The sequence below is a fragment of the Vidua macroura genome, chromosome 4 (assembly GCF_024509145.1).
Source record: "Vidua macroura isolate BioBank_ID:100142 chromosome 4, ASM2450914v1, whole genome shotgun sequence".
Classification (NCBI taxonomy): Eukaryota; Metazoa; Chordata; class Aves; order Passeriformes; family Viduidae; genus Vidua; species Vidua macroura.
Window position 1 is genome coordinate 21735778 of NC_071574.1, and position 14322 is coordinate 21750099.

A 14322-nucleotide genomic window follows, 5' to 3' on the forward strand; every position below is an offset into this window, starting at 1 on the left:
GATACATGGAACAGTTACTTGTGTCTTTTTTTCCACTTACCAATTAACATCTTGTTTGCCTTCTGTTTTTTCTAGATATCCGTGGAATACAAGAATTTTTAGACAAAGTATCTCAACAGGGAATGGATGTAGCATTACAGAAAGTAGAAAACAACATCAATAAAATGATCACGGGGCTCTTTGCCACTATGAGAATAGAAGAACTGAACCGCTACCGGGATACCCTGAGACGGGCCATTCTCATAATGAACCCTTCCACTGCCAAATCATTCCTGACAGAGGTATATATTTTAATGACAGGTTATCTTCTTGTTTTGCTGACCAAGACCACAGTGGTGTGTCAAAAAATTTAGTTTATTTGACTTCATAATGGTAATTAAAAAATCCCAGGTAAGACCCCCAAGTAAAAGTTTAAATATTCTCCATTCAAAGATTAGCATGCAAGAGTGTTTATTCATGCTCCTAAATGTGCATGTACATTTAAAGAGAGAACAAGTAAAACCGCATCCCGCATGAGCAAAAGCACTTAGGAAATATGCAGAAGAATTACCCCTCAGGCTTCTCTTTGAAGCTCAAAGGTATTGTATTTCCATTGTGACACCCACTACTGAAATATTTACAACTAAAACTTTTATTATTTAGAGAAATATATATAATATATATTTGTATATAAAATGTGTTTATCAAATCAAAATTCTATTTCAACATAAAATGATGTTGATGTTTTGTGCCACTGAGTAGTAGTAAGAAGTAGTGGAATATATGGAAGATATGATTTGCATGAAGAATTTGAGATGATAGTCGAAAGTCATGGTTTCAAGTAATATGGACCAGATTTTCAAAAGATTCTTAGGGATTTAGAGACAGAAGACCTACATATTGCATTTGACTTTGAGCTGTACAATCTTTTTTCATGAGTGCTATGGTTCTTTTTACATGGCACTGTGCTGTTTCACATGTGGTTTTGCATGCATGTGTATTCTTCATCATCAACCAAAGCTTTAAAATCTCTGTTTTGTTCCATAGAAATACATTTTCTCTCTTCAATAATTTATCTTTGGATCTGTTTCTGACTTGCATTACTTTTCTTCTATACTTTGCTATTACCTTGGTCTTGAGAAATTCAACCTTAAAACCTACTTCTGCATAAAAAGTATTGTGTATCCAGTTTCAAGTGAATGCCTTTTAGGAACATTAGCTAGAAGTTGGCTTTCTTGGTTTCTTTTTCAAAATTTTGTTTTCCCTTGGTTTGTTTTGGCCGGGTGTTTCACTGTCCTCGTTACACACTTGAAGCTTGCTAATTCTGAGTAATGAGGGTCTGCTGCTCTATCTAAATGTGTGTAGTGGTTCATAAGGTTTAAACAGTTTGTGGGCATATTTACATTGTTCTGCAGTGTTTTCATCACCCATGTCACAAGTATTTTATTTTTTGGTAAGAAACATTATGAGATATTTCACATTGCAACTTGAAAGAAGCATGGTTGGGGGCTCAAACTACTGTAACGCAGCAAAACAAAACTCCCGCATTGTTCTTACAGAGAAAGATTCTTTTAAAAAACAAGATACATTTTATCATTTATTTTTACACACTTGGGCATAGTAACAAAGTCATTGTCATCTTTTGAAGGTGTTGCCAAGAAAGTAAACAATTTACTTTAGAGTTCTTACTTTGGCACTGGGCACTCAAGACTCCAAAAATCAAAAGACCAGTAAAAAGCCAACTAAACCAAATCCTCAATCCCCCTCCCTCCAAAGAAAATCCTATACTAAACACCAAAAAAATCCTGAAAAACAAGAGACTCACAATGTTTCTCCTTTTCTGGAGTCTGTAAGTCTACTAGGGAAGGTCACTATCTTCCTATCTTCTGCAACTGTGGTTCAAAGAGAGACTCTCACATCAGATCCATATTGCAGTTTTTTTCCAGGATACCAGCATTTATTTGGAGTATAATATGTGACTGGTAAATTCACAGCAGGAGCCTCTTAATAGGAAGAGTTACTCAAATAGAAGTGTGATTATTGCCATAGCTTATTTGTGTTAGTGACAGGAAATGAACTAAACAAGTGAGCTCCAACAAAAAGTCTTTGCACAAGAAGTTTGCAGGGGTTGCTTTTCCAATGGATATTAAAAACTGTTATTCTGAGTCAAACCAGCAGCTGTACTATAGGGGCAAAGAAGTTATAAAGCTCTATGGACTGCCAATGGGCAAAGATATTCCTAAACAATTTAATGATTGTGCTGATTCCAAAACCTGTGCCTTGTGCCTGATCAGTTTAGCTGCGAAACTCAGCATAACCTGGTAGATTTAGCATGTAAACCTTATGATTATAATAAGAAAAAGAAAAAACTGCATATGCAAAAAAAGCCCTTGGGCTTTTTCTGCTCATTAGAGGCTTTTGGCTGCCTTGCTTGATTCAGCTGTCTGCTTCTCTCCCCAGACCTCACATAATCTCTGCTGCTTGGTCCCTTCTTAGATGACTGCTCTAGCTGAACCATGTCATTGTCTAGCTGAGAAGAGGGTTCATTCACTCTGCAACAGCTGTAGTAAGCGTGGTCTTGATTACTATGCAAGTAACAACTATTCCAGAGTAAATAGTCAGACATTGGCCTGTGTAAATAAGTAGTCTGTAAACTGGAGTTTGCTTGTAGAATTTATCTTTGTTCAGACTCTTTGAAATTCTGTGTTTGAAATCTTTTTCTTTTTTTTTTTTTTTTTTTTAATAGCGGTATTGCTTTTTTATGTTAGGCACTTCTTTCTCTCCACTTTTACTATCTCTAGAGCTTGCAGAGATGAGATCTGTGCTTATACACTTAATAAAATGGAGATTAAGAAGTAAATACACTTCTCTGGCTGTGGAAATAAAAGTCTACCTTCTCTTTAAACACTATGTAATAATTTGCCCTCCATACAGCATGGAAAGACAGGAAGCTCTGGGAGCAAGTATCAATCACAGCATTTCTCTTTTCTGGCTAAAGGATTAATGTGAAGTGAGAGGGAGGGCCCAGCTGGATTCCCATATATCCTTTGTTGCTTTGAGCTGGAGGAGCAGAGGGAAAAAAAATTCTTCTGAAAGAGTGAAATTCACTGGGGCTAAGGAGTGCAGAGGTATGGAGCTAGCAGAGACTGGCACCTGTCCACAGATGAGTTTCTGACAGCAGGAAAATACTTTGCCAAGGATGTACTGATGACTTGTTCAGTGGGTTTTTTTTGGTTGTTTTTTTTTTTTTTTTTTTTTTTTTTTTTTTCTGATGCAATTCTTCTCTACTCTCCAATAGCTGCCCAGGTCCTACAGGTGAAGCAAAATTTTCCCACTGAAACTTTTCTGATTACTAAATATCCTACTGTCTTGCACAAAATTTGCTATGCTATCTGATAGCACTGGTGATGGATGTGAACTGCGTGTCAGATTTTTACTTTGTTTAGGGGTGGGGACTTTTTTTGCTCATGTTCTTCTGATTTGGGATGAATATGTCAGATAGGAAAAGCCATATAAGGGAAAAATAAGATGCTCTAAAATTAGATGTCTTTGCTAGCTCGGCATCACAACAAAAATCAAGGGCTTCAAAAGTCAAGTGCGAGGAGTCTGGGTAGGAGCAGGATCAGGCCAGGAAAGTCAGATGCCAACAGAGGTTCTGAGGATAACAAAGCAAGTTTGGGAAGCAATACTTTAGGACACAAGCCAGATGTCCTCCACTGGGCCAAAATGCTGGACATCTCTGTTTTCAGGTTTTTTTTCTGTTTAGTTGAGGAAGCTACCTTATCACTTGAGTGCAGAAATGTGAATGTGTTCTTCTGTGTCCTGACTCCAGGAGCTAATAACAGGAATACAAAGAAGGGACAATGAAGAAGCTAATTCATTCATTTACTTATAGAGAAAAACTTCACACATTGAAAATCCAGTAAGCCATGTGTGAAAGAGCCCTAGCATCAGCCTGGGATTTTGATGGAGTTTTGACAGGCAAGTTCTGGAAGGCCTTGGTGTAGGTGCTCAAGAAATTGCTGCATCCAGCCTCCCCTCAAAGGAGGGATTACCAGCCCAGCAACCTCAGCAGATGTGACTGTGTATCTTCGTGCCCCTTGCAAGGTCCTTTCTTTACTTCTGTTGCAGAGGTTAGTGACCTCTTACAAAGAGAGTTGAGAACATTTTTTGGCTGGGCCAGCAAGATTCAGCAGTTTATCTAGCAAAATTTTCAGAGCACTGGCAATGTGTATAAGCCAGCAAAGCTCTTTGAGGCTTGACAACCTCAAGCCATCAATGCAGTGAGCATTGACACTTCCCAGGTTGGAGTCTTCAACTCACTCTACACTGCATGGTTTGTGTAAATGAAAATGTTTGCTATTTATTATTGCAAAGGTTCCACTCTGCAACACACTTGAAGTCACTGAACCCCATCATAGCCAGACTTCAAGCATGCTGGAGATATTGGAAATGTTTACTATTAAACATCTATTAAAAGTTAAACTCATCTGCATGATAGAACTGGGTTATAATTATTGAAAAAGTGTATTCAACAAAACTAGCTGCTGCCAAATCTGGGAGTTGCAGCAAATAAGTCCTGTATGTTGCCCTGTGTGTACACTAACTTCTATAGGTACTGTTTTATTTTTTATGTTTATTTTCAAAAAAAATTAAAATAATCGTGTAGCTTTCAGCATTAGTATAATCTACTACTCATGTTTTTGAAAATAAATTTCCTTTTTTCTATCCCAGCCTAATGTGGGACAGTATTAAAATAAGATTACTTTGAATGAAAAGAAGCTATACTGCTACTTTCATGAATAAAAGAACTCTATAAATGAAATGGTAAAATATACATGGAAAATAGAATTACGCCTATAAATTAAGTACTGAGGAGTTCTTGCCATGTTGTGGGCAAGTGGAAAAAAAAGGAAAGAGTATTTAAGGAGCAGATGTCATTTAAATTGCCTCATGTAATTGAACTTTTGGCATGCTTTTACTCATCGTTAGTGTGAATAGAATGAGAACGAATATTTATTCTGTGAAACGAGATTATTCCTGATAGCAAATGCCCTGATTTTTATTATATTTGATTGTTGTGTCACTGATGAAAATAACAGTTAATTTTAAATGTAATTATTTGAAAAAAATACAGAGTTTTTCATGTAGTGATATAGTTGTTGTTTTACCAGATATTATATCTGATCATGAAGGAAATTGTGAATCTTTTAGATCTGAAGACAGGAATTTGTTTTAGTGTTACACAGTGCTTTAACCAGGCTCATTTCTTTAATCAACTTATCTACTGAGAATTAGGAAAATTTATTCAACTTTTCCAAAAGGTTGATTCAGCCTTTATGTGTCCAAAGTTCATGGCAACTTAATATTTTCTTTTTTTTCTCCCTTTTTAAAAAAATCTTATTTTGTGAATATTTCTCTTTTTATTTTACATATATTCTAAGGACGACTAGGACAAAAATTAGCTGTTTTCTTTTCCTATTCCTTTTTTTATTAATAAGGAAAATTATTTTGTCTTTTGTCAAAAGCATGATATACACATATGAGGTGAAGTGAATGAAGGTGAAAATAGGAGTTAAGAATCTGAGACACTCGTGTGCCACTTCCACTGAAATCTGCAGTAAAAATTCAAATGTTTCCAGTGGGAGCAGATGGCAATTGATTTTTTTTCAGGTGTGGACAGAAGAGACACATAGAAGGGAGAAGTAGAAGACTCCAGACAAATATCAAGTCCACGTAATTCACATAATTTGCTGACTTTGAAGGGACTCACAGGGATCATCAAGTCCAACTTCTGGTCCTGCATGGGACACACCAAGTCAGAACATGTGCCTGAGCAAGTTGTCTAAATGCTTCTTCTTCTCTGTCAGGCTGGTGCTGTGATCACTTCCCTGGGGATCCGGTTTCAGTGCCCAAACATCTTCTGGGTGAAGAACCTTTTCCTGATATCCAAAATAAACCTCCCCTGATGCAACTTCAGGTCATTCCCTTGGGTTCTGTCACAGGTGACCACAGAGAAGAGATCAGTGCCTACCCCTCCTCTTCCCCTCATTAGGAAGCTGTAACTTCAGTGAGGTCTCGCCTCACTCTCCTCCAGACTGAACAGGCCAAGTCACCTCAGCCTCTCCCCATACAGCCTCTTCTCAAGGCCCTTCATGATTTCATAGCCCTCCTTTGGATGCTCTCTAATAGCTTAACACATTCTTCTATTTCTCCTTTGCCTGGCTGCTGATGCTGTGCCTGATGTCCTCCAGGACAAGGTTGGCCCTCCTGGCTGCTAGGACACTGCTGACCCATGTTCAACTTGCCATGGACCAGGACCCCCAGGTCCTTTTCCATAGCACTGCCTTCCAGCCTCTCATTCCCCAGTCTGTCAGTAGATCCAGGGTTGCCACATCCCAGGTGCAGAATCCGGCACTTTGCCTTATTGAAGTTCACATGGCTGGTGATTGCCCAGTGCTCTGATTCATCAAAGTCTCACTGCAGGGCCTCCCTGCCTTCGAGGGAGCCAACAGCTCCTGCCAGGTTTGCATTGTCTGCAAACTTGCTGAGTATCCCTTCCAGTACTGCATCCAAGTCATTCATGATAATGTTGAAGAGTCCATGGCCTGAGATGGAGCCCTGCGTAACCCCCCTGGTGACAGGTCACCAGTCTGATGTCACCCCATTCACTGTGACCCTTTGTGCCTGACCTGTGGGCCAGTTGCTCACCCAACACGTTATATGTTTATCCAGCTGAGTGCTGGATGTTTTGTGCAGAAGGATCCTATGAGAGGCAACATTGAAAGCTTTACTGAAATTCAAAAATGTTGGTTTGCCTTGTTGTGTGTGTGCCATAGGCTGCCAGTCCCAACTATGTTTAGGAACAGGCATCAGATTTGGATTTAGGAAATCCAGAGCAGGATTTTCTTCTTCTGCTGTATGTGTGTCTGCATAACTGTGTACAGTGTATATGAGCTAAAATGTAACATTCCTTTGTGTACATGCAAACATTTTCTGCGACAATAGAAGCACATTCATCTTCCACCTAAAATCCACACAGTGTTTTATGTTTTCAAATTAACTCTACTACCCAAACAAGTTTCTTCTTGTCAAAGTAAAACAGAGTTTGGATGAGCAAGGATTTGCTCAGTTGAATTTGGTAATTGAACTGATCCAGTGATGGAATGGGAAAATACCCAGGTTGCATGGAAGCCTGTTGGATTTCCAGTTAGTTTGAGGAGTAACTTGATGGTTTGTCACATGTATAAGTACATCAAAATTTTCAGTGCCCTGCTGAATGTGGTAATTGGTTGGTATTTTCCTGTAAAGTAATGAAAAGAGTAATTCTTTATCACATTTATTGATGCATGATGCTTATGATGCATTAGATATGCAGCATAATTTACTTCAGAGATTTTCAGTATTGTCTTTGTTAAAGTTTATTCATGATCGCTGGAAATTTTTTAACAATCCTATTTACACAAAACACAAGTCTGAATTCTCTAAAGGCAAGAGTTGTTCGGGCAGTTCTCTTTTAGAGGGCAGTGATGAAAGTGAAGAATAGGCGGCAGCAGACATATGAACCTACTGCTGTTTTTATCTCCTTTTCCTATAATTTTATCATGAGTGTGTATGTTGATTGGATTTTATCTAGGACAGATGGTCTTCAGAGGCCAAAAATCAGATTTTTCAGTCAGTGACTGTTTGCTCCCTTTTTTTTTTTTTTTTTTCTTGTAAGTAAGCTGAATGCTCTCATCTTTGAGGTTATCTTTCTCACCTTAGTGTTTGAGCTTTTAGACCTGCACTCTCCTGGAGAGCATATTTGCCTTTTTTTGAGTCCATTCTCTACACCATAGCTTGAGGTCAAATCAGTCCTATTCAGTGTACTCTGCTGTAATTTGTTGTTGTTGTTAATTACAAAGTTGAAAAATATATTTTTTTTTCCTTCTTTCTCCAGCATTAAGTGCAGTTCATAGCTGCAAATTGAAATACAGGCTTAAAAGATTTTTTTATTTCATAGGATCTTAGAAATCTCTAGTAAAGGGATGTTCAGAACATATGTTCAGAATGTGGAACCACTTAAACCACCCTTTAAGTTGCCTCCCTGACTTTTTTTTTTTTTTAACATGAAAGAAGGGGTCTTGGAGGATTTTAGATTTTACATTTCAGTGAAAGATCTGAGAAAGTTCTTGGTTTATGGTGTAGTCCAATTCCTTGCCATTTTATTCTCTTGCATCCTTGAATATAGGCCATCCAACTGATGGCTGAATGACTGGATGAGAAAATGACTGGCTTTTTTACTATGAATAGAGTGACGTTGGCTTAGATTTTATATGCACTTGCTTACCATAAGGTGAAAGTTCAAGGATAAAACATTTTAGTTGCAAAACAATGAAAAAGAAAAGTCTCAGTGGTAAAATAAGTTAGCTTCAAAGGGATTTGTATCATTTGCATCATTACTGAAACTGAAACCTGAAGCAATCCTTTCTGTTTGTGTGTTTTCAGGCATAGTAAAATTGAGTTTTGCAATGTAGCATTGGGGTTCTTGGGACAGAATGCAGTGCTTCCTGTAGCCAAGGTCATTTATTTTGGTATCTAAAATGAAGCAAAACCAGTTTGGGAAATCTATCCCAACGCATAGGGTCTACACTTAGAAGAACAGGAGCTGGGGGCAGTCTGCAGGTCCTTTGCACTGATATGAAGTCTAGAACTAAGGCTGTGCCTCTGTGTTACTGAAAGGTAAGGCTCAGTATCAGTAGCCTGGAGCTCAGCTTGCACATTTGAGTTGGCTGTGAAGGTTGTTTTTTTTTTTTATTAAGGTTGCTGATAACAGCAGCTGAGGAGAAGCAGCAGCAGATATATTTGTCCTCCAATCAGCCATGCCTCACATGTGAGAAGTCAGGCCTGACTGATGTTACAAGTCTGGTGATACCAATATACCTTGTGAATTGTACCATGGTTCTCTAGGCTTTTACACCCTCAGTGTGGTGCTGGTGGCATAAGGAGACACTCACTGAAGTGTGTGGGCAAGTCCAATATGTATCAGAGCACTGGTGTGATTTACAGCATAAGAAAGTCATACCTTGTGTCTTCATTTTAATTCTTTCAGTATTTCTTCATTCTGGCTGTATGGTGCTTTGTGTTGTGGCCTGTATTACGGGTAGATATTCACATGGTGCTGGTTTCCACCCTGTGTCACACTGTAGCACAATTGCGAGATATATACCAGATCTACCTCTCTAGTGACAACAACAAAAGTTGTAGTGTATTATTTTTTCTATAAAAACAAAACTTATTTTGTTGATAAAGCATACATTCTTTAGAGAGGTGTATGCAGGACAATATGACTGTGATCTGTGTCTTGTTGTCAGTACAATTATTTATGATATCAGAATTTGGGTAGTTATATAATAATTTTTTTTTTTTTGTCTTGGAATACAATAAGAAAGAAACCCCACACTGTAGGTAAGCTCTGACCAGTATTTTGTATTGAAAACAATAGTTCAACTGTTAGTGTGTTTGAGAGAAGGGGAGCTTTAGTGTTTAAGTACTGAGTAGAAGATGTATTATGTACTATAGGAGAATCTCGTAATATTTGCTGTTGTGCAAACAACTGTTTGGTTATGCTTTCCTATAATTGCTTTCTGTTTCTCTACATGGCTTTCAAACACTCAGTAACTGACATCCTCTTCTTTGGGATCTTGCTGGGTATGCTCTTTCTGGACTAAAACAAATAATTGAGGGGATGGCCTCCCATGATCTTCAAAGATGTAATAATTATTTTCTTCTTCAATTTGTGTTGGCTATTCTTTGTTCTGCTTTTTTAAATTGCTATCATACTTAATTATATTCTCCTGTCTTCATACCAGCGATTTTAATTGGATGTGATAGTCTTGGTTACTGCTTATCCTTCCTCCCTGCTTTTATGGCCTCACTATAAACATCTCTGTTGTGTTCCTCTTGAGAGACAAATGTCTTCCCAAGGAGAGTAAATTGCTTCAACCAGCCAAACAGAGTAAATAAATTTTAAAAAAAAAGAAAGCAAGCAAGCACATTAATGCAATAAAGCTGTTACAAGCACATTGGTAGAGACAGACAGTGTATTAAAGTGTGTATTTTCTACATAATTGAGGGTGGCTGATTCTTGTGTTATAAAAAGCTCACTCTGAACATCTGCAAAACTAATATGCAGTTGATTGTCATGGGATAAGTGTATCTTTGAAATAAAATGACAGCTAGAGAGGATTAGCTTATAGTGGAGATAAGTTCTGACAAAACTATTTCTAATCCAATCCTTTCTCCAAAGTGATGTTGCCTGATTGGCAGAACTGTTCTGCCTCCTTCCTTCTCACCAGAAGATAGAGGTATAGTCATTGCATTAGCTTACCTTGTTTTCCAGAAAATATGACTGATTTCCTAGCTACCATATAAATTCAGTGTTGAACATTTCTAACCCCAAAACACAGTTAAATTACTCACAGTCAATTAATATATGATTCATTTTGTCCTTCAGTTAAACTGAAATGAAAACTAATAGTCATTATTTTTTCTAATAATGCTCCTTGTGACACTGACGACACTCTCATTAGTTAGTCTGAAGTAAAGGTTGAAGTTTATACGCTATCACTCCTTTCACAGAGTTTGCTGGGACTTCAGTGAAATTTTGCTGGGCAAGGTCTCCCATGTTTTTCTCCTTTTTTCAGATTGTGTGTCGTAGTTTTATTATGGCTGTAATGCTTTTGCCACATATGCTTGTAATCCTTGTGTCAAAATAAGTTCTTTCCTTTAACATTTGGTCAACCAGATTGCATAATTATCTGTAAATAGATTAACAGCACATTAATAAAAATGCTTAGTCCGCCATTAGAAACAATGACTACAAAGATGGGTACCTGATTCAGGTTGCTTTTGTAGACACTTCATAGTCAGCAGTAATATTTTTGAAGACTGTTTTAAGATAATTTATTCTATTTTGGAAGCACTTAGCCAACTGTAGCTAATTTTATGGTTTTTACAGTTTCAACAGGAGTTGGGGACTGTTGTCAGGAGCTAATTTTAGATTTACACACTATAAGTTTCTCACCTCCCAGCATAATTTTTCCCTAGTTAGTACTTCTGCTATTTAGCTTATTTATAAATAGTTTTTAAAGATGCAGGAGTTTTTTTGTACCAGATGTTCTTATTTTAAATGGAATATTAAATAGTGCTGCGATTCATCTCAGAATTTCCATAAATGAAAGCAACAGCTGCTTCTGCTAATTGTGAGAATAGGTGTAAAAAAATATCCTTTGAGTTTGTAAAAATATGCTTTCTACTGGTTTCCTGGGTTATGCACAGCAAGGGCCCTCTCTTTAAATAAGAGCTTCCTTGGGGGCTTTGCTTATTTTTTCTCTTCTTACGAGTGACTAAGCAGTCATGCTGAGGACTTGGGGATACTGAAGGATGAGAGGTTGGACATGATCCAGCCATGTACATTCACAGGCCAGGATAGGCCACACATCCAGCTGTGGATGCCCCATTCTTGGAAGTGTTCAAAGCCAGGCTGGATGGGGCAGCTTGAGTCTAGTGAAAGGTATCTGTGCCTGTAATAGGGTAGTTGGAACTAGATGATCTTTAAGGATCCTTCCAACCCAAACCTTTCTGTGAATTGCTGAGGAAGGGAATCAACATTTGTTTTTAGATAGATAAATATTTTGATCTTAGAGAAGTTCCTGTATTTTAGAGCAAATAAAGAATCACAGAATGGATCAGGTTGGAAGGAACCACTAGAGGTTATCTAGCCTAACCTCCCTGGTCAATCAGAGTCCATTAGACACGTTATTCAGGATTATGTCCAGATGGCTTTTGACTATCTGCAGAGAGGGAGACTCCACAACCTCTCCAGGCAACCTATTCCAGGGTTCAGCCACCCTCACAGTAAAAAAATTCTTCATCACGTTCAACAAGGAGCAGTAGGAGTTTATGCTCTCAGCACAAATTAATTTAAGAAATAGTTGCTAGACATGAACACTAGAGGAGGAAAAGGAAATTAGCAAGATCATAGTACTGACCTGCTGTGTTAAAAGATGAAAGTAATCTGTTTTGTTTGGTCTCTTGTTCTTTATCTGGCTTCTGAGTCAGTATTTCTTAGAAGTAAGATGGACACAAATTCAAAAGAGATTAAATGAGGAGATAGATTTTTGTCAACCTGCTTTAGGAATTCAGTAAACGAACTTGCCTCAGAGTGCTTTGCAGAAAACATTCATTTAGTCATAAAGGCACCAAGAGCAAAGGCTGCTTTTAACCCATCCTCAGGTAGCTGGAGACAGGCCAAAAGAAAGCCTTGAAGCAAGGCCTTAGCTTCGGGAAGTAGCCTGATTCTCACCATGGGATTGGACATTTTTTAATGGGACTGATAGTGGAAAAATTTCCATAGTTTATTGCATATGTTATTCACTGCTTTTGTGTTGGACAAGAAGTGAGGTGTGCTAGGGGGAAAACAGAGGAAAGAAAAAGGGAAGTGGATGTTTCAAGTTTTCTCGAGATTCAATTAAGCAATGATGAAAGCACCTTCCCACAAACAGAGACTAGAAAAAATAACATGCTTGGCATTTTTAGATGTTCTGAGAAATGAAAGCTTTTTGTGTGCAATATCCTTAAAATATTTTAATTTCCTGGAGATATATGTTGTCTTGAAATTTTCCTCTCTCAGGAGAGAGGCGCTGTTGGGTCTACAGAATACCTGTTTGATATCCCCTGTTAATTCTTTGGTTCACCCTCACAGTAGTGATGTAAATGTGGATCTGATTTATGATCTTGGGGATTTTTTAAACATTTTGCCTTAATTGTAGGGGGGAAATTAAGAGTTATATAATAAAACCATGTTTTATTTATATACTATGTCACATATATTTATCTAACACGTCTCTAAGCCAAAATCAGACTTGTAGAACAGAAATCAGGCTAGTAGTATACAGCTGTAGAATCTGTATTTAAAGAATAAAGCCTGTGGTTTCTATTCTGTAAATTACTTAAATGTTAGTAAAACTTCATTGACTTTAAGCTATCAGATCCTGACCGAAGCCAACTAAGAGGTTTTCTCCATCAAAAATTTTCAATTTTCTTATGGTCTGTGCTTCTGAGATAGCCAGGCAGATTACCTGAGGGCCTTGACTCCGAAACATATTTCGCAGAATTTCAAAGCTCTTGCACTTCATTCCAAGTTGGAATAAAACCAGATTTTCAAACATCTACATCCTCTGCAGAGTTATGTGACCTTTCTTTTCATTCTGCTTTTCTCCTGACTGGCTTTCAAATTTACTTCCAAGCCAAGCTCTTTGCATTTCAGCCTGTTGTACTGCGGTCATGGGTCTTCCAGCACAGAGAGAACATCTCTGTCTTTGCTGTGAAGGCATTTAGGTATCCATACTGCCAACTGCTAAGGTTGAACTGAAAGTACTTTTTTATTGTCCATTTAATCAATCTTCATTTTACTCTTGTTTAGAAAGTGGTTTCCAGCCTGCCATTACTGAGGATCCTAATGAGGCTTGCAATAGTGAATGCAAGCAGACTGTCAAACCAGTGTTCAAAGAGGACACAGAGAGTCGAGTGTTGGCCTCAAGCTGGCTGACAGACTCATGCAGGCTGAAGTGCACACTGAACAAGGGAGGAGGCAGAACAGGGTGAGAGAGCTCACAATGTACTGCCACTTCCCCATCACAGCTGTCTGATCACACCTGAAGTACGTGAAAAGACAAAACCCCTCAGACTGTATTCCCTAGCTTTGCCATTGCTTAAGGAGATTTGAGGTTTGGTATTTATTTTCAGGAAATAGTATTGAGAAAATATGAAATTAAGTGATTACATTTGTTTTAAAATTAGAATTTAATCCCATATTGTCATGTCTGTTCACTATCCTGGTTACATCAAGAAGCTAAATCAGAGGCTTTACAGTATATTGTCTTGTCAGTGCAGTGAGTTTCCCTGAGGTGTAACTGTTACTGTTTGCTCAAGAAATGTTTTGTTGTGTTTGTACAATACTAAAAAAGGTGCACATTCTCCAGGTGTTTGATACTTCTAATATATGCTATAAAAAGTAGGGAAAAGGTTTTTGTCTCAAGGGCATAATACATTTGCTTGGGATAAGAGGAATAGAGACCTAGAATTCCCCCTCGGAGAAAGCACTGGAGCTGCTTTCAGTTCTGACAAATACTTTGTTTGGATTGTGAAATAAATTCGACAGGATTAAATTTGTTGGGTTGTAAAATACCAGTATGTAGTGTATGGTGAGAAATACAATTTTTAGCCTAGTACAAATGTGCATCCCCTCACAGGAATTACAAGTAATATAACTCGATGAGAAATGCTGCTTTTCTGATTGAG

The 14322-nt window shown here is 37.9% G+C and overlaps 1 protein-coding gene across 2 annotated transcripts in view; it reads left to right on the plus strand.

Moving 5' to 3' along the window:
- Nucleotides 1–14322, plus strand: part of GRID2 (glutamate ionotropic receptor delta type subunit 2) — a 671741-nt gene that overhangs the window by 401579 nt on the left and 255840 nt on the right. For both annotated transcript variants that reach the window (XM_053976464.1, XM_053976465.1), the window contains one exon: nucleotides 76–281. In XM_053976464.1, coding sequence (XP_053832439.1) covers nucleotides 76–281 — 206 coding nt within the window. The remainder of the gene's footprint in view (nucleotides 1–75; nucleotides 282–14322) is intronic.